This window comes from Chinchilla lanigera, unplaced genomic scaffold (genome assembly GCF_000276665.1).
Source record: "Chinchilla lanigera isolate Chin_1 unplaced genomic scaffold, ChiLan1.0 scaffold00046, whole genome shotgun sequence".
Classification (NCBI taxonomy): Eukaryota; Metazoa; Chordata; class Mammalia; order Rodentia; family Chinchillidae; genus Chinchilla; species Chinchilla lanigera.
Genome location: NW_004955447.1, coordinates 7,305,559 through 7,326,546, shown reverse-complemented (window position 1 = coordinate 7,326,546; position 20,988 = coordinate 7,305,559). Strand labels below are relative to the sequence as shown.

Here is a 20,988-nt window from a genome sequence, read left to right as displayed (position 1 = left end):
ATTCATGTAATTACAGAACGATCAATGAAATTTAAAAAATCATTTCACCAAATATACTTTCTCATACACATACAGTGATCAAAGCACACTGTAAATTAATGTGGTATGAGGAACATTAACCTGGCTTCCTCTTCTGTGCACCTCTGAAGTGGAAGAACAGTGTCCTAAATAAGTTTTTTAAAAAAATCCGAGGACGCTGCCACAGTGACAACTTCAGATGAGATGATATAGAAAATTATTTTTCCATAATCAATAAATATTCATATGAGCACAAGCTGAAAATGCTTATCAGCCTCAGAGATCATTTAGAAGGAGAAGCCAGAAAGTGCTTGAAATAGCAGCCACTCTAATTTCTGTGATCTATGGTTTGGCACAGGTACATCGACACTGCTTCAGCTTTGAACACCTGGGACTCTGATGAAGCACATGCAGCTATAACAAGATCATTACTACCCAAGTTTTAAATAGTTCAGCCCTTTCAGGATGATGATCAAAAGCTGTTGGTCTTTGTTTTAAGAAAATCCTTTAATTTGTCCTTCGGAAGATTCAAATAGGATAACAGAAATCTTCCAGACCAAAAAAAAAAAAAAAAACGATTCAAGTGAAATTATCTCAGCCAAGCCTGACTGAGAGTAGATCAATATATGTATGAAGTGTGTTAATGTAACACAATGCCCCTCCTCTGAAAGCAAGGTGATTATACCTCTAGGGAAGAGACATTCAGCTACTCTAGATCAGAGAAGCAAGCTGGATAAATGATGACTTCAATTCTTAAACAAGCATTCATCCAAGTGAATAAGAAAAACAAGAAGAAGTCACTCGACGTACATGAGAAAAACGGGAGAGTAATTTCACAAAAGAAGAACTTTAATCAGGTTGAAAACGCTTTTATTTCACTTGCTAAAAACCTTGTGAAACTGAAAGGCTATATCATTTACCCACTTAAAGTAAAACAACAGTAAAGATGGTATTCATTGCTGGCGGGAGGAAACAGCCAATGGAAGTAGGGCCAGGTTTTGCAGCAGATGACACTGCAAACTGGCACCAGTCATCTAGAAAACATTACCGAACCTTCCTGACTTATGGTGGTTTGACTGACAATGTTTCCAAAAAGATACATGTTCAGTAAAAACCACACGTTGAAATTTGATTTTTCTCCCCAGGCTACTGATGTTCCCTAACAGCTTCCTCCAGCCAGGTGAGCAGGACAGTACAGGTGCCGTGCTTGTCAGCTTGCAGACCTACTTGCTAAGTCATGATGCTCTGCAGTTAACTGTGACAGGTGATTTGGGACTTTAGATACTGTTAATTTGCAATGGGCTAACTTGGAAATAATCCCCCTGAAAGCTGAGAAGCACCTGTATTTCAAAACCTATCAGAGAGCAATCAGTGCTCTTTCTGACATCATCCTGTTGCAAAATAATTAACATTATGGAGCTTGCAGTTAAACTAGGTAGAGTCCTAGACAAATTCTTTACTACGTTATACATTGGTGTAAGTTAGTTATTGATGAAAATGTGATAATGATTATATACCGTGTACACTATACAATGCACAACTCTACACCACATAAACTTGCTCTGAAGAATGGAATACTGCATGAAGCTCTTGGTATTACCTAGCGCTTGGAGTTAGCAGTTAAAACATTTTATCCCTAACAATTTGTCTTGTGGGGTGCGAATAATATACATAAGGCTGCACACAGATTTAAAGGGAAGTAAACTACATTTTTTAAAAAAATATATTTATGGAGTTTATGAAGTAATAAAAGTAAATATGGTTTGATTACATTTTAATTAGATAAAATTTAGTAGAAAAAAGTAAAATGATGGCATAAAGATTTACCAGAACTCTCAGAGCTATTTTTGCCAGAGTGTTACATCAACTATGGCAAGATTTTTAAGTTTCTCTGATTCAAATTTTTTTTTGTTATTTCATTTTATAACTTTAAGAAAATTGAACAATTTAAACAACTCCAATTATGATTTTTACTCAAATGTACTGCTATTCAGACACTATTGATTTTAAAATGACAAAAAAGAACTGTAGTATATAAATAATGGTGGTAACAAAGGAAACCAGGGGCCATGAGTCACAGGTAATTAATACTAAAATGTTAAGTGTTGTATACACTTTGTCTCACGATGCAGTAATGCAAGGCACAGAATGCCTGTGTCCTTTTACCCCATTCATATGTTGCTATCCTAACTTGTGAGGTAACAATATTAGGAGTAGGGCCTTCAGAAGATGATCTTATGATGAGAACAAAGCCCTTAGACATGTGTGTGGAAAGACACAAACTTCTTCCCTTTTAGTTTATAAGGCTGCAGAACAAAAGCCATCGCTAAGCCGGAAGAGCATTCACACCACCAGCTAAACCAGTGTCTTGAGTTTGGACTTCCTGGCCTCCAGAACTGTGAGAAATAAACTTCTGCTGTTTATAAGTCATCCAGTCTCTGGCATTTTTTATAGAAGTCTGAATGAATAATACAAGTACCTGTTGAATCTCTGTACACATTTTAAAAATCTCAAATATCTTTAATAATCATTGAGAAAAGAATAAAAAGTTTAACGATGACACAACTGGCCCAAACTCAAATTTATTTACAAAGCCATCAAATTATTGCACCTCACAAATATAAATCATTCTAACAAGTCAAAAAAAGCGTTTTCTCCATGTCTCTCCATTCCTCCTGTTCCTCCCTACCCTTTCCACTTCCTGGTTCTGCTATTTCTGAGAGTATTTTTGAATACTGTACCTACATGTGTGTTAGGATGTATGTATGTAACTTAATCCTATCCATTTACATGTGCTGGCATTCATGTGTGCAGTATTCAAGCCTTAGTCTTAGCAACTTGGTGGAGTGAATAGTTATGTTCAGCATTTTAGCCTCTTTTCCAGTTCTTCACTTCCTCCTTTTGAGACAGTGTATTACTGCTTACCTTGGAGACTTTCTACAGAAACTGGCCGGTATGAGCCCTGTCCCTGTGACATGGGGTCTGACAGATGAGGGTCAGAGCTAAGCTTTGCACTCACATGCCTTCTTTTTTCCTAGTGTTCCGTTTTGCAAGCCTGAAATGCCCTATACAATGCTTACCATAAATCTGGGAATTCTGGAACTCAGGGAGAAAGCAACTTCCTCACGTCGGGACCAATAACCAGTTGTGGATGAGAATTTCACACCAATTACGGCCTTAAGAAGCTCTCTTTCTCTGTTCAGTGCTTAGTAATAGGTTTTTAAAAAGCTGACTACTCGGGGATGGGGATTTAGCTCAGCGGCAAAAAGCGCCTGCCTGGCAAGCGCAAGGTCGTGAGTTCGGTTCCCGGTACCGGAGAAAAACCAAAAAGAAAAACAAAAACAAACAAAAAAATCTGACTACTTTATTTTAGAATGAACTGCGTTGAACATGAAAATGCCTTTATGAAAGTGTAGCAGTGGCCACTACCCTCTGTCTCTCACCGTGGCCACCCTCAAGCTGGGGGGCGTACTTCCTCCCTACCTTTACTTGGCCAAATTCACTCTGCAGAGCCTGTGTCTTCTCCTATCTTTAATAATGTAACCTTGGGGCTGGGGATTTAGCTCAGAGGCACAACGCCTGCCTGGCAAGTGCAAGGTGGTGAGTTCGATTCCCGGTACGGAGAAAAACCGAAAACCAAAACAAGAAAAAAAAAAAATAATGTAACCTTGCTATCAAAAACAGAGAGGTTCTCATTTAATGTATCAAAATACACCTAATTTTATTTTAAGGTATCAAGAGTAGCACATCTTAAAAATATTCAATGACCCAAACTCCTTTATGCTATTGAAATGTATGTTTAAAACAAAGATCAAACCATATAAACAACTGAAGTAAACTAATTGTATACTTTTCTGGGATTAAAACAAAATGAAGCAAAAAAAGGCCAGGGGTGCTTTCCTACTGTGTGAGAGGCCCTGGCGGTGGTGTCAACCTCCGGTATAGGAAGAAAAATTACAAATCGAAGTGTTGCACACTTACTGCTCCTTTGACTTAAAGCTGCAGAAACATGCAAACAAAAACCGTTCCCACTATGATTGGAATCAGAAACTCTCCTTATTACTTGCTCTGAAAACTGCTGTTAACGTATAAAAGTATCAAACTAAATGAAAGCAAAACAAACAGACGAATAATGACAAAATGCTTGAAGTGAGAAATATTTACACTTCCATTGCCTTTTTTCCTGAACTACATGTAATAATAATTCTCTGCATTTACTTCATTTCATCATTCTAATGGGCCACAGATCATTATGAAGTATTAAGTTCCTTCAAAAATTCCATAAGGTAAAAACATGTATGCAACTAGCAAATGACCATGAACATGCTAAATATGATCTTCTTATTTAGGTATATATTTGAACTCAAGTTTCTATAAATATTAACTACTTTTGTAAATTTTTGGTGTGGTAGTAGATACTATTATTTGCATTACTAGCATATACTTACTGAGGAGCTCTGTGCTACTCTTCAAGAATAGAGAAACTATATGATTTCTCTAAACACATTATACAGTGTTTTCAAACCAGGCTACAGGTTATAATAAAGAGGAGTGATTTGGGGTTGGGGATTTAGCTCAGTGGCAAAAGCGCCTGCCTGCCAAGCACAAGGTCGTGAGTTCGGTTCCCAGTACCGGAAAAAAACCAAAAAAAAAAAAAAAAGAAAGAGGAGTGATTTAAAAAACAAAGCAAAATGTTCAGACCTTACCTTAAACAATTAAATCATGGGCTCTAATATTCAGTGTTTCAAAATTACTCATTTTAAATTTTCTCCAGGTTGAGAAACCACTGATCCAATAGTTACTCATTAAAAACTTGTACTAATATAATAGTCTTGGGGAAATTTATTTAAGGAATAAAGCTGGTAAGACTGATAATTAGCATATTAATAGTCTTCATGTTAATAAAAACTTCTAAAGTACCTGGGGGTACTTAAAAACAATTTGTTTTCTGGTAATTACTTTGAATAATTCTCATAATTTATTTGCAATGTTAATTTATGTTATCTATAAATGAGCACAGGTTTTACTAAGGAAGTTTACTCCTATCCTCTAATAGTGTAAACAAGTTTTCCCCCAATATTTTGCAGGTTTCTTTTAATTGTAATATAGTGTGTTCCAAGGCATTTTTGCATTTTTATGCTTCAATACTAACTACTGGGATTTTATAGGAGTCATAATATCTCACAGAATAATAAAACTGTAAATGACCTAAATTCAGCCTCCTCAGTTTGCTTTCTAAGTTACTGAACCACAGACTTACACAAAGGCATGTGAAAGCAAAGGTTAGTTTTCCTCACAGACTGCGGAGAGGGCCTGCAGGAAGTGGTGACTATTCCGACACAGAAGACTTTTTGGTGACTCACTGCAGAGCCAGAGTTCAGCAGAGCATCAGTCCGCTTGTCTATCAGGTTTATTCACATTGGTTACAAAATGAAGAAAAGCCAGTTCTAACGAGAAAATTAAAATAAGATGGGTTTTCTCTATAAACACTTTCTAGAATTATAAAAGGCCTGGGCATGTTATTTGAGGCTATTCAACAACAACTGCAAAGAGGTAAATCTCTCCACTGAAATCTTTAGCACTATCTCTTGAAAACTAAAACCACCATCACCACTTCCATTACTACCAATATAATCAAAGCAAAAAGGGCAAATAGATTAAGAAAATCGTATGCATGTTTATCTTAAGCAAGAGTAGTATAGAAAAAATATAGCCTGAAACATTGACTCCTGTAGAGATTCCCTATGAACTGGGGAAGGGTTAACTTACTAGTTCACTGCAGAAGGCCTGCCCTACTTTAGAATGCACAATTAGGCCCTATTTATAATGTCTCTCAATGTGACAGAGAAATGACATTTCTCTGACAACTTACTGACTTATAAAACTGACTTGGCCTCTTGAATATTATCTCCTCTAATATTTGTATACAGAAGTAGAAAGTGGGGTGGAGGGAAGGAGGACGGAAGGTGTACTTTTTAAAAATAATTCTAAATGCTTTGTTAACATCTCGTAACATGAAACAAAATATTGTATGAATTTTATGTTATATTTCCATTTAGAACTGTAATAAAAACAAATAATATTAACCAGTATTAGGTTCTATAGAAATATAATATTCTCAAAAAAAAAAAAAACTTGTGGTTATGGATGTCAAAAATAAATGTTCTTTTATGAAAGAAGGGGAAATTATGTATGTCTGTATATACACGATAGCTAGCATAGTTGTACTACTGACTTCTATCGCTTTACTGAAAGGAACAGTTAGTGATTACTTATTTGATCAGTCTTGCATGTCTCTATTTGTTCTCCTGAGAAACCACTCTGAAGATATCGATACACAATACAACGACCATTGTTAATTTCCTACCACTTTGTCTGTAATTCAGAATTGTTGTATTGTTCTTATGCTATTTTGTAAATGGATGCCTGTTTGTTAATGTGTTTTCCCTCTTTTATTTTTAAAATAAATTTTTAAAAAAAGAACCTGAAAGAGTAAATAAAATTTGAAAGGTACAATAGATATTGTGAAAGGGAAAAGAAACTGCTCAAATACAAAGGAGCAACTGGGATTGAGCAGGGGAGAGGAAGAAGGAAGAGGAAAAAAATATGTATATGTCTGCACAGGATACCTAGGATAACCGTACTACTAATATCTGTTGGATATTGAAAGGAACTGTTACTGTGTAATTGTTTGACCAATCTTGCATGCCTATATCTGGTTATACATGCAACCATTTTGAAGATGACATTATGTAATGTGACAACCATTGTTAATATCCTATCACCATGTTTTGAAATTCTGTATCATTTTTATTGTTCTCTATGCTGTTTTGTGTATGTATTTATTTTGTTTTTTGGGTTTTTTTAATGAAAAACAAAATTTATATGCATATAAGGCTAGCTGGAACAGGTGTATTGCTGACGTCTGTGGTTTATTGAACGGAAGAGTCAATGTTTAAGAATTTTTTTTTCTTGACCAATTTTGCGTGATTGTATTCGGTAATCAGAATGACCGATCTGAAAACAACAATATGCAGTATAAGAACCATGGTTGAACTCCTACCACCTTGTATGGTGAAGCTCTGCATCATCTCCAATGTTGATTTTTTTAATTACTTGTCTTTGATTGTTTGATCAATCTTACATTCTTACGTCTGGTGGACTGAGCAACTTCAGTGAAGACAACAGTATGCAATGTAGCAACCATTGTACATTCCTATCATTTTGTTTTGATAAGATAAATAAATAAATAAATAAATCTTTTAACAGAACCAGTTTGCACATGGGAAAGGTCCTGTCTTTGAAAAGGCATGACAGGCGTGGGAGACGACAATGGCAAGTGCACGGGAGAGGCTGTGGAAGGCCCGGCAGCTGGCTGCAGAGTCCTGGACACCATAAGCCTTACCCTCCAGTCTGCGCCTTCTCCTCATCTTTCCTCAGTCAGTGTGACTGAATTTTCTCTTTATCCTCAGGGTATGTCTCAAAGATACCTTTTCTATGACAGTATTTTTGTACTCATCCAGGCAGGGATAATCACTTATTGTACTCTCACACAAATTTGTGCTCAATGTATTTCAAACACTTACAGTCTCTGGCCACCAGTCCAGTAACCAAATCACAGCCTCTGAAGCAATCAGACCAAATGGCCGAGATGTACTCACTAACCCCAACCTCCCCAGATTCTGTCACCTGCTGCCAATTTAGGGCCAACCAGGAGAAGCAGAATCATTCAGGGTGTCTTCCTCCTAGAAGCTGATGTCCACTTTTTCAGGCCAACAACTTCCTGTCAGGGGTGCTTGAAGCTTACCCTTTTTTACATTGCAAAGCATTTCTATTGTCTTGCCGGCCTCTGCCTCCCAGCGAAATGCAAATGATGCCAGCTGATTCCCTTCCACAGCAGTCTCTGAAAAAACAGCCTGCATTTGTTTTTGTTTGAGAGTTCCAATCTATTTCCAGGGAAGAGACCATTATTACTAGCTCAATACCGGAAATGACCGAATTCATCTTCGCAATCAACTGCCATCTTGGTTTTGTTCTGGCCCAATCACAGACTGATACACAGCATAATGAGTTGGGGTTTTTGATTTTTGTTTGCTTTTTCCCAGCAGGTTGATGAGGAAACAAGTACTTCCATTCCTGGAATCCTAAAATCACTATAAAATTCTTTCTTCCCAAACACTTTACAGTTACACCCAGTCTATCTATAACACCTGTCAGGAAAGAGACTATGGCTATCAAGATGAAACTGCTTGTACTGAGTTTAGTTTTTAAGAGTACAGTTCTAAAACTACTACTCAAAAATAAGACTATAGTGTAGGGCTGATAAAAACATTTTAAGAGATTCCTAATTTTAATGTAAGATTATCAATTAACATGAGTGGGTTCAAAAGCAAGAGAAAATAGAAAAGAAGTTAAATAAAGGAGCCACAGTGTCACTTCTATTTCTAGCTTCTTCCAGTGTGAGGCTTCAGCACCTTTCTATGGACGATTGTGAGTATCCGCATCAACTGCTAAGGTGATGAAATCAGTGGGCTCAGGTTTCAAGTGATATATTTCACCCCAAGGTACTGAAAGGAATTGAAGTTACTAAAATCCAAAATATGTGTGCATTTTGCAATGGACAGTGTATGATAACTGAGCATAATGATTTGAGAGGATGCTAAATCTTACATTTTCACATCATTGTATTAAATTCCATGCAAGCACATTTTGTTTGCTATTAGTATTGATTGTCAATATAAAAATCATATATTATCCTAAGTGTTTAACATCGCATATTATGAGAGTGATAAATGCAAATTCTGTTAACATATTATATGTACACTCCACACAAGCGTGATTGATTGGGTTATGATTGCGTTACAAATGCACTAGGGAGCGGGTGGAAGCAGAACTGACCACAGTTTTCAGCTCAGCACCAGCAGTGCGCTGAGATCCTCCTCCAGTAAGCTTTTCGGCTTTGAAATCCAGAACAGGATCAAGTCACCATGGCTTGGGAACTCACGGGAAAGTGGTCTAAGCTACACAGGCTTGACTAAGATATCTGCAAACACTGAAGGGCCTCCTTCCTACTGCAACTTTTTGAGTAAAGATTTAGAAGACCCAGACTCAGGCAGAATATACTGGCAGGTTAAACAGACAATTAAAAACTGTTCCCCTACAGAGGCCAGATAACAGCACACTCTAGCAAAAGCTTGGAGTGATTAATTATAAATTGTTCAGGCTCCAGAAAAAGTCTGATTTATCCTGGTCCAATATTTTCCAAATTCCTAGAGAGTAGATGAATCCAAGAGCCCACCATATATACATATAAAACAGGGGCAATATGACTAAGTAAAGAAAAAAAAATCAGGTATTGACACGAGAACAATCACAAAATTCCAATGTATGTACATGCAAGCGCAGGTGCACAGATGCAGACTTTCGGCCTATTGCATTTGGCTGGCACTTACAAAATCTGCATGCAAAAAATGTTTAACACCTTGTACATGAGGTATTGAATCCAGATGATTTGTTACAGCCTTGTTAAACTGTAGATCATCTTTGGCATAATGAGATAACCAGCCCTTTCGGTGGTTTTCATCTTGAAAGTTTTCTGAAGAAGACTGACTTACAGACTGGTATTTTTGGTAAATTTATTTGCAATGAATGAAGAAAATGAGAATCATTCTGAAGGTTTAATATGTATCCTCATTAAACAGTGATAACTGGATTAATATCCTTTAAAACAAAGTTTAGTGACCCTGGCATGTCTCCTGATCTCACAAACAATGTGAGCTCTGAGTATGCGTGCTAGCCCAGCAAACCTAAGAAAAATGAGTTCAGATATAGAAAGTAATTAACTTCCTCTTATATTCTCACATGTTTTAAAGGTCTTTGCTCAAGGTTTTGCTCTACAATTCTGTGCTATGATTATCTTATACATCCTTATGTGAAATATTTGTTCATATTTTAAAACCAATTATCTCTCCCTAGTAAATGTGAAAACACTAAACAAACTCTCAATTAAAATAGTAAGCACTTGGGGCTGGGGATTTAGCTCAGCGGCAAAGCGCCTGCCTGGCAAGCACAAGGTCGTGAGTTCAGTTCCCGGTACCGGAGAAAAACAAAACAAACAAACAAAAAAAAAATATTAAGCACTTAAAGCTAGGTGACTTAACTGAAATTCAACATGATCCACAAATTTGCTTTGCCTTATTTTATTTTGATGCTGGTAAGACCTACATATATTGTCTACAGATAGATGCAGTTTTAGCAAAGGACTACTGGAAAATCAAATTAAATACGTATAGCGCTGTCAGAGTAGCACTAGGATTCCCCATCATCAGGGGCATGAAGATCTCTCAGAAACAGAGAAGTGTGTGAGGTATGTGGGAATAAATGAACCCTCTGGAATGGCCACTATACTCATCTGCTGTATCACTGCTGCATACAATACTGAGTTCCTACAACGTAAGGAGCAGGCATTCATTTGGCTCACACATCAGAGGTTCAGTCCATGGTGGACAGACTCCAAGGCAGGAGCATCATGGCAAAAGAGCATGGTGAACAAAGTCTCTTGGATCGGCCCTGGCACGCAGAGCTGGGGAACAGGGACAGAGCAGAGGAGTAGGGAACAGACAGCGATTCATTCAGACACACCCCCAATGCAGGCCCCCAATCCTCAGGGTGGATCCCAAAGCAAATAAAGTAAAAATTCTACCTTAATCCTCCCAGAATCTGGATGTACGCTATAGGGGAATGGTAAACTTGTGCTGCAAACAGCCTAAGAAGACCTATCAAACAGACTTGTCAACCTCACGATATGCGATATGCCGCCTCCCAGCGGGGACCAGGGATACAGGAAAAAGGTAAAGGAACAAAAACAAAACCCTTCCATAACCTTCCAACTATATTTCTCACCTTTCAGTTTACTCTGCCTCAAGAGAACTACATCGTTTATATTTCTACTTTCTATGTATCACGATATTTTCAAATCTGAAAAACTTTTTTGGCTGAGAGAGATTGGCCCTTTCTGGACTAACCAATCTTTAGAGGTAACAAAGGCTTAGAGTGTAGTTTGCCTTTTATATATAAATTTTCCCATCTTTCTCCCCACCTTCCATTTGTGGCCTGTTAACCTCAAGAGGCACTGTTCCTTCGCCTTAATCATCTCAAGCCTAGGGTCTAGGCATCTCCAGCCATCGCCTACAAGCTGGAAGTTGGCGAGAATTAAAACTACCCTAACATTAAAACTAAAATTCTATGTTATGTACCCACTTTGCTTTGCTGTTAGGACCTGAGTGCTAACTGACTTTGCTTTCTGGATATGTATCTGTGTTTCATCTTCTGATCTCATCTGACTGAACTTTGTGTGGCAAAACAAAAAACAAAAAACAAAAAAAAAAAACAAAAAAAAAAACAGGAACTCAGCAATGACTATCGTGGATATGTTGAATTTGACATTAAACATTACAAATAGGAAGAAAAGCTAATAGGTCATTAACAAAAAACATTACTGAAGGAGAATAAAAATCTAAAAATGATGACTCAAAGGAAGCGCCGTTGCTTTGTGTACTACCGGTGAGTACCAGAGAGTACGGCGGCGCAGGCAGAGTGTGCAGAGCCGAGGCACAGCACGGGACGTTCCTCTGCGAGGCCAACACAGCACTGGAGAAAGAAACCACAAGGGCGGCACAAAGTGAGGGGCGGCGAAGTCACTTGGCAGCAGGAGAAATAGAATATAGCACACTTCGCAGAACCAGCTTCATCGCAGCCATTGATTCTTCCACTCGGAATAATAAAGAAGTTGACTTTTTGAATTTTTCATCTATGAGAAACATTTACTTGTGTTTTGGTTTTTGCAATGCCTCGTAAAGCACAGGTCTCGGACAAATACGGTTTTTAGCTGGTGTGCAAATCAATTGGAATTCTCTACTTTGTTTCCCAGAAATGAGATGTGCCTCAGGAAACTAACTGCTTTTCTTGGCGAACTTTTTTCTTTCTTTGTGTTCTACCTTTGGCAGAGACAGCGGCACTGCTTTTCGTGATGGAGCTGGGTATCAGTTCTTGCCAGCCCACATTGCCGCGTCCTTCCAGGGAGAAACAGAAGTTCCCAAAGACCCAGCAGGGTCCCCACCAAAGCCCGGTCTTCCAGCGCCGCTGTGTGCTCTTACTTCAGAGGGGCGTCGTAGAGGTATAGAAGCAGAACTTTGGCAAGTGGAGCTTTAGACGCGGAGCGTATTTTGTCAGGCTTTTGATTTCCTTTTTGTTTTATACTAGGTGAGATCTGTGACTCCACAGATTCTTTTTTAAAGATAATTTGCATCTCTGCAAATCAATGATATTGATCGCCTGCTGTCTTCAGTACTACAGAATGTTTTCCTTTGAAATGTTAGCTTCAGGGTTATAATGGTATAATGAAAGTTATAATGGTGGCTACAGGTTTGATCTGTGAAAAAGTGCAGGTGGGATGTTGGACAGCGATGATCAGTTGAGCCAGTTACCCTCTTATTTTCAGTTTCTCGGGACAAGTACTTCCCACCATGAGTAATTAGTGTTGCTATGCTCCTCCTCTGTCTGGCACTGCTCTGCCCTGATCCCCATTTGTCAGACATTAATAAATTATGATCTACTCTCTAATTTTTTCTAATGCACAGCCTTTGAAGAAAAAGCATGTAATCATGAGAAAATAGCTGGAAAACAACTCCCAGATATGAAATCAATACGTGTGTCTGCATTTATTACTTTATAAAGTTGCATTTATTGCTAACTCAAAAACTACTGAGAAATAGTTTAAATGTGCCTTTTGCTAAAATCGAGGATGATAGGTGAGATTTTAAGCATTTTCATATTATTTTATTTTAAAATAATGATAAAATATTTGTGTATAATGAATTAGTCTTGCTAAAACAGGTTCTTTTTTGTCTTGCTTAAGCAGGTTCTTTTTTGTTATGTTTTGATATTTGAGACAGAGTTTCACTGTGTAGTTCAGGCTGGCCATGAACTACTATTTAGCCCATGCTGGCTTAGAACGTCCAATGCTCTTCCTGCCTCAGCCTCCCAAGTGCTACAATTATAGGAGTACAGTACCACTCCAAGTGGCAAGTTCTGAATATATGTAATCCTATATATGTTAGAAAGGCCAAATATATCAAAATACCTATGATGGCCTACACTGTAGAGCATCGGGAGAGAAATAAAACTAGTTTTAACATACATTATTATTTACAAAATCTACTTCGGTCAGCTAATACCAGGTACAACATAATACTGGCATCAGAATGTGTAGATATAAAATACGTATTATCATAAGCCTGGGAAGATTTCATAACTCGTATGTAACACTTCTTGAAATCACTGTGCTTATTTTGTGATGGCCCCAAGAGTTTAAGAGAATGTATTTGTGGGTTGGATATTCCATTATGTTCATGTTAGAGATACTAACACTTTTCATTTTTTGAACTATCATTAATAGGGAAAAATGGACAGAGGACTTCCAATGGAGACTGATACACAGCTCATTTTAAGTTCAATAATTTATGAGGTATTTGTTCAATTAAGTGATGTAGGAGAGCCACAGAAGTACTTAGTGGCAGACAGAAGAGGGAAGATATTTATTCAATGTCCTTCAATTTGTGGTTGAACGTGTTAAATTCTACGAGAAGAGTTGATAGACTATTGGAAGACCTCACTGGAATGAGAGAATGATCTGGCTAAAGGAACAGAGGGGGATTTGACAGAATGGGAATGTGGTCTTGGCATGTGGGCAGTATTCACTGAGAAATAGTAGGAAGCTTGTCTGGAGAAAACGGAGGCTCTGACAGAGGCGCAGAGTAAGAGCTTCCTCCTCCTCCTCCTTTCCTGTGCTTTCTGTGGAACCGACCCTCACTTCATGTTTGAGCAGGAGCTCCCACTGTGCTGAGCCATGCACCGTAAGGTAACTTTTCCATCCCCTGCTATCTAAGGCCCCAGTGCTCTGTTGATTCACTCTGTGAATCTGGTATAGCCTTTCTGTCAGAGCTCACTTCAGTGCAGTGACTGCTCCCCCTTCAATAATCCAGCGATTGCTTGGTCTCCTGCAACTGATGGGTCACTCATCTTAGTCCACTTCAGATGTTCTCCCTCCTCCACAGGACCGCTCCATGTCAGAGGTCCCTGGGCCCAACCCAGCGACCTCATTTTGACCAGCACCTTTAAATATCATACGGTGAAAAGCTTTTTTGGGTCATGTGTCTCAAATCGTATAGCAGATATCATTTTCACACTTGCACCTGTCAGTACCTGCATTTTCCTTTTTCAATATAGAACTTTTCAGCTATCTGTCCTATCATTTTCTTATGAATTAAGACACTGTAAATTTGCCTCCTGTCACTTGCAACTAAATAAATCTAACTTTAAAAAACACACAGTAATAATGCAGGAGAGATAGTTTAAAGCACATTTGCAAGAGTTTTGAACTCCAGCCTCACACTGGAAGTTGTACTGTCACTGGGTATTTTCTGTATCCATACCATAATTGGTTGTTTAAGCAGAAACTAATATAATAAGTGATAAGATAAAATACTTCAGTGGGACAAGGGGATCTAGGGAACACAGAACTGAAATTAACCCACTTTCACAAAGTCAGCCACGGTCATGGGGTTGGTGACATCAGTGCGTGTGACTGTAGAATAAATATAACTTACCAGATTCAGCTCTGCAGTCAAGAGTGGAGAAAGAATCCACTAAGACCTCTTGTATTTGTCATTTACTTTAATGTCTAGATACTACTGACACTAACTTTTAAGAGATATTTTATTCATGTTACTGATCAGTATAAAAAGTCCTGAAAGGCTAATACCACTATTTCAGCAGTAGAGAATCAGAGACCTATGTACAGAGTTCAGGCATAGAATGATTAGCAGTCACCAGGAAGGATTATAGTGAGGTGGGAAGGTCTTAAAGTCAGGGTTGCATTGAAGCCCCAGGTCCTCACTAAACAGCTAGGTGTGCTACATAGTTTCCTGGTTGGTAAGTGTGGAAGAAACAAAGATAAAGATCTCTTATCTCTTCTCTCTGAACTTACACCTCCTATTCTAGTTGCAGAGAGACACAGAACAAGCCAAAGTCACGCGCAGGAAATAAATAGCTCTTGTGTGCAGAAGGAATCAGCAGTCATCGAGTGCAACTGAGAGAATGAGACAGAACAAGGAGTCGCAGAAATAGGCAGGAATCCCTGTTTCTGGGGCAGCAATGGGAGACAGCGGGAAGAGCCAGGACAGATGTCTCAGGACAGGTCATTTGTAGAGTACTGAGGGGATAAGCCAGAAGATAACTTGGTCAGCTATCAGCTAGACATGGAGCTAGTGCTACCATAAGGTGATCCCGGGTATCACATGTAAAATCCTTAGAATGCTGCCCACTAGTAGATATTTTCTCATTAACATCAGGCACGTGGTACATATTGTCATCAGTACTATTATCTTACTACTTACAGTATCCAGGCAGCTTCTCTAAAGGTTTTGGAACACTTCAAATCCTTAAGTACTCACTCAAGAACCTGTGATGCTGTAACACCAGGCATAGGCAGAGAGGCCTGACACTGGTAAAACCTTGCATTCAAAGCATCTGCATAATTATTTTAATTGGCTACAAATGAGCTTGAAAAAACAGTTTCTAAGTTTAAGGAATTTTACTTTCAAACCACTGACTTTTTTTACATACTGTTTTTTGAAAAAGGCAAATTGTAGCAGGAATAAAATAAGAACTTAAATATTTCTCAATGTAATGAATCAGACCTTCATTCTAGTCTGAATGAAAAGTTTTACCACGAAGATAATAATTGCAATTTTGTTGTAAAACTCTTCTGTATCCACTTTAATTCTGTTTTATAAAATTCTGTCTACCTCTCAGAGTACTAAAATGAAAGTGAAAACATTCTGAGAAGACGACATTGCCATTTTATGTCACATACACAGGACTATGGTATCGCTCTGCACTAAGTGCTCAATAAATCTTTGAATTGGGTAAACTGTCACTTGCTACCTGTATACTTTGAAGGAATTCAACATTAATTACAAATGAGCAAATTTTACTATTATTTTCAGTCAAAAACAATAATAAAAAACCCTTAAATTTGTGTTTTATGCAAAACCAGTTTTTTTTTGTTTGTGACATGAACCTGGTATTTTAATTCTGATAGTTTAGTGTCAAAATACATTGCTCCCATTAGGTTTTGAAAAATTTTTGCCTTAAGAAAGTATGAAATAATCAAAAGGATTGAGTTTCAATTGTTTAGTGGGAGGTAAAGGGAAATAAGATTTAGCAGTAAGTCCAGGCACATGATTTGAAGACCAGGACAAACAAGGGAAGATCCTTTGATGGAAAATAATGTTTTCACAAAAAATAAGGCACTTTTCAGACTAAACTTCTTAACTTAGGGACATCTTAGCAGGAAAGTCACATATGAATTGCCTTAAAGTCATACACAAAGCCAAATAAGAAAACAGAATCGTTCTTTCTCATTATGAGCTATTTTCTGCTTTCCAGTTTCAAAACTGGCAAAAAGGTTTAAGATGCTTGGTTATATGCAAGGGCACCTATGTGGCTCATGCCAAGTGTCCACGTGGAATAGATTTAAAATAAATGCAAGCTCTGGGATTTTCCTGCAATACCACTGAATTCATGAACACGAGGGATCAGAAACAAAGTATAGAAAAAGTTCAATAACCCCACGAAGTCTGTACTGGAAAAGATACTAAGAAGAATCACTTCTGGATATTAGATGTTTTATGTTGTATTTTTATGTCATTGAATCCTGTTAATTTGAAATTTTTATTAGATTAAGGAATATCTAATAGTCAATATTCAGAATTTCGGTCTTGGGGCTGGGGATTTAGCTCAGCGGCACAGCACCTGCCTGGCAAGTGCAAGGTTGTGAGTTCGATTCCCGGTACTGGAAAAAAAACAAAACAAAAAAAAGAATTTTGGTCTTATGCTTGAAATGCAGACACAGAAGAAAAAAAAGTCAATTTAACCAAAGAAAAGAAATAGGAAAAAAATGTAATAAAAGCATGTCTCAAGCATATATCTAGAAGAGTGCAGAGGTAACAGCCTGTTTGAAAAATAGGTTGACTAAACGATTTGTACACAGAGAACAGTTCACGAAAGAGAAAAAGGATGTGAGAAAGCCATCGATGTTTAATGTTGCTGCCTATATAACAAAAGGTTAAAGAATAATTACAATGTTCTGGGCAGATCAGGAGGTTTATTTTATAATAATTCTAGGATAATTAATCATAGCTTTCTGATGGCATGTTAATAATTTTGTAATCAAATGAAAACAACCGCTTAGAGATTAATTGGAAAAAAGTAATAAAAAGAAAATTTGACCCAGCAGAAAATGCTTTATGGAATAATGAAAACCTTTAAAAGGGATGATTGCTTCACCATTTTTTTTTTTAAAATAAGACTTTGTTAAAATTGGTACCTGTCTACATCATTTTAAACTATGCCTAGTTAGGAAGATGCAAAAAGATATTTGTGCGTAATCAACATAAGCCTAAAAAGATAAGAAAGTCTCTGCATTTGATTTCTTTTTTATCTTAGAATTTATTTTAGAATAAAATAAAGTGGATATTTTTCTTTGAAATAAATTAGTCTTACAACATTCTGTAATTATTTTTTTCTTTCAGCTAAATAAAAATAGCAATTATCAATAAATATTGATCTTCAAGATATATCTTTTTCCGGGCCCTATTGATATAAATTGTCAAAGAATAATATGCACAACAATATCAACATTTTATAATACGTCAAAATTACATAACCCTAAGAAGTCAAATTATTTTTAATTAAAAGCTTTCTTACCCACAAGCAAATATCTAGTTGCAATGTTTAATTAAAAAGTTACCTATGAGAAATAGTTAAAAGGTAAGAAGGCAGCCCTACTATCATCCTATGTTTTCTAGTATGGATTTATTGGTATATTTGGGCACAGACGGGGGTAAATATATAATTTAACATTCTTATATCATTCCTAGTACAAGCAATTTTCAATAATTTGCTGGAATTCAACACAGTCTCTCAAATTTGTGTTAAGTTCTTGCTACATTTCCACATTTCATTTTTCTTTCATTTGGCAAATCTTAACTTAGTTAATTGAAGACTAGTGAGGTAATACTGGGTGGGTGAGATTAAATCCAGGACAAAACTTGTGAAGTTTAATGCCTGAGGTAAGAAAGAAAAATGTCTTCCAAGAATAATATCATTTAGCTTCTGAACAATATATACAGATGAGTATAAAATACTTTTAAAGAAGAGTAAAATACATTAGCCAAAGACATTTCTGCATGACTAATGTCCCTTCATTCCATTCAACAAAATGATATAGTAACAATTTCATGCATTAAAAACTTGCTTAGAAATTTTTTAACCTCTCATTATCTTCAGGGGAACTCCATTAGCCTTTCAGATGAAAAAATTTTATGGCAGAACTGGGGTAAGCACCTTATCTTCCATAAAGTAGGAACCAGTTGGACATTTTCCCCAGACTTCAAAGAGAAACAGCAAGTGGACCCAGAGCCGGCCCTGACGTCAGGCTGGGCTTAACCTTCCTCAACCAATACAGCTGTCTCGCAACTAGGAATTCTAAAATCCAAAGTAAGAAATGGATTTTAACGTGTTCTTTAGAAAACTATGAACAGTCTTGAATAAGAGTTTACAAGAGAGAGAATACTCAGAGTAACTAGTAATGTTTAATAAAAATACACTGTTACTTCTGTGATTTCAGGGTACAGCCACAAATCTTTTCAAAACACAATATACTGGATATTGAAAAGAATCCTAATTCTTTATACTTATGAGTTGATTACTCCGTGAAAAGTCAACAGTGAGCAGAAAGCTAATAAAATCAACATGAATAGATTGATTTCCTGACTGTTTTCGGAACTCACAGCACATTTTCACTTTTTTGTCAGATTTAAATAGTCCCATGAATACTTTCACCAACTTTTCTATAATGGCTTAACAATATCAAATTAAACTTTCCAATGGAGAAGTCTCACTAAGGAACATTCTGTTTCACAATGGTTTAGAAAAAAATATGTAAATATAAAAATATGTCTGTTATGAGAATAGAACATTCTTATTTATTTACTGATATTTTATTTTTAAGGAGGTTTATTATGCTTAGCTCAATTTCATCAAACACTTCTACAAATTGTCTTTTTGGGGACTATGTGTCTTAGTATGCAAAAGAGAAAAATAGTGATATAACACACACATATTCAAGTATCTTTCAGCATAGAAATTCACTTTAAGACAGTATAAGCCATGATTGATGAACTCTAGTTGAAAACATTCAGGAGCTGAAAATAAAAACAATCACTGAAAAGTTTGGTTATTTCTCAAACTGTTTAGCTGTCAGAATGCCTGCTTTGTAGAATCAGTAGACCGATTCCTCAAACATCTGCTAGGCACAAACTTAGGTCTTGCTAAGCTCTAAATAAAATTGAAGTAGGCAGTGACGTAGGTCTTTGCGAGGAGACCTATCTGGATTAAACATACAGTATATCAGAAGAAGCAGTGTGATTCTATTAGCAGAATAAACAAGAGCACTTTAATCCTACTATTGTGACAACAGCAGACCTGAAAAAGGGAAATTATGTGCTGCAGAATTAGTGCTTCTTTGGTCAAGATAAGGCTTGACAAATCCATCCCACATTGAAGTTATCTAGACACACTACGTGCCTGATTTGTTTGGGGATGTGTTTAACAACGACACGGTCAGATCAAGGTGAGGAAGAAATCCGCTGAAAAGTTGAGAATCACAGCTGCCTCTCTTACCTTCCGCTCAGGAGGAAGCCGATAACCACTGCCAGCAAAATGATTCCCACCGTCACCGACACAGCAATTATAGGAATCTGGCTCTGATCGCTGGACGCTGCAACTGCTGATGGGAGGCACAGAAAGTGGAGCTTGGGGTTAACATGATCACATGCACTCAAAAGAAGGCTGTCTGATAGTCAGTAATCAATTCATACTTAAAGTAATTTGCTCATGTTTGGCCGAGATTTCTCCCTAGGATCTCCTCCCCAAAACACGTAATTGAAAAAGTATCTTCGGGAGAAAACACTATCCAAATAGAAATTCGAAAACATCACTGTCCCTGATTATTTCCTCGTTATGATAGAAATTTAATGTGTACTGTTTTCATAGCAGTCATCTGGGAGCCTGAGGTGTACAGATAAAGCACAACACCCTCACTGACTTTAAACACCTGCATCTAACGAGGAGCCGGTTAAGTAGATGAGGTCTGACATCTTTAGAGTTCGTACATCCTTCTTCTCTAGAAAAAAAATCTGATTAACTCAGAGAATTCTTTCCCCCAAGGACATATAGTCCAAAATAGGGTAACTAAAAACTCATAGATGTTAAATACAATTTCACTAGTCCAAATATACTTTGAAAGTACAACACAATTCCAAGTTGAATATAATCAGTATGTACACTTTTTAAATAGTATCACTGTTTGAAAATTATCAAGGCATAAGTTTCAACTTCCAGAAACCTACAATATGATTAGATTTTCTCATATGACTTCTTTATTGCATGGATTTCAATGAAATATTTTATATTTTATCAATAAAATTGCTACAAAGATGATAATAACTTAATTATGGACATCATTACATGAATGTACCGAAATAAGCAAGAAAATTTTTCCTTCGTGCTGATAACTAAGATACATTTGGGCTAAGAAATATATAGAGAAAACAAATTTCTCTCTGGTTCTCAAAAAGTTTTCATAAGGTACCTGCTGTGCTTCTTCTTTAATGGCATATGCATTTTGATAATTTCAGAGCAGTACAATTTCACCTCCATGATAAGAAGTTAAAGTCATCAGAGCTAATAACAACCATAGTGGGTTTTCTTCTATGTTTGTTTTTGTTTTGTTTGTTTAGTTGTTTTTTTCCACCACTTACCAGATTTTGGTCCAATTATAGCTTT

At 36.9% G+C, this 20,988-nt stretch overlaps 1 protein-coding gene across 2 annotated transcripts in view; it reads right to left on the bottom strand.

Moving 5' to 3' along the window:
- Epha5 (EPH receptor A5) overlaps positions 1-20,988 on the bottom strand; it is a 315,936-nt gene that overhangs the window by 55,500 nt on the left and 239,448 nt on the right. For both annotated transcript variants that reach the window (XM_005392842.2, XM_013518577.1), the window contains one exon: positions 19,825-19,930. In XM_005392842.2, the coding sequence (XP_005392899.1) occupies positions 19,825-19,930 (106 nt within the window). The remainder of the gene's footprint in view (positions 1-19,824; positions 19,931-20,988) is intronic.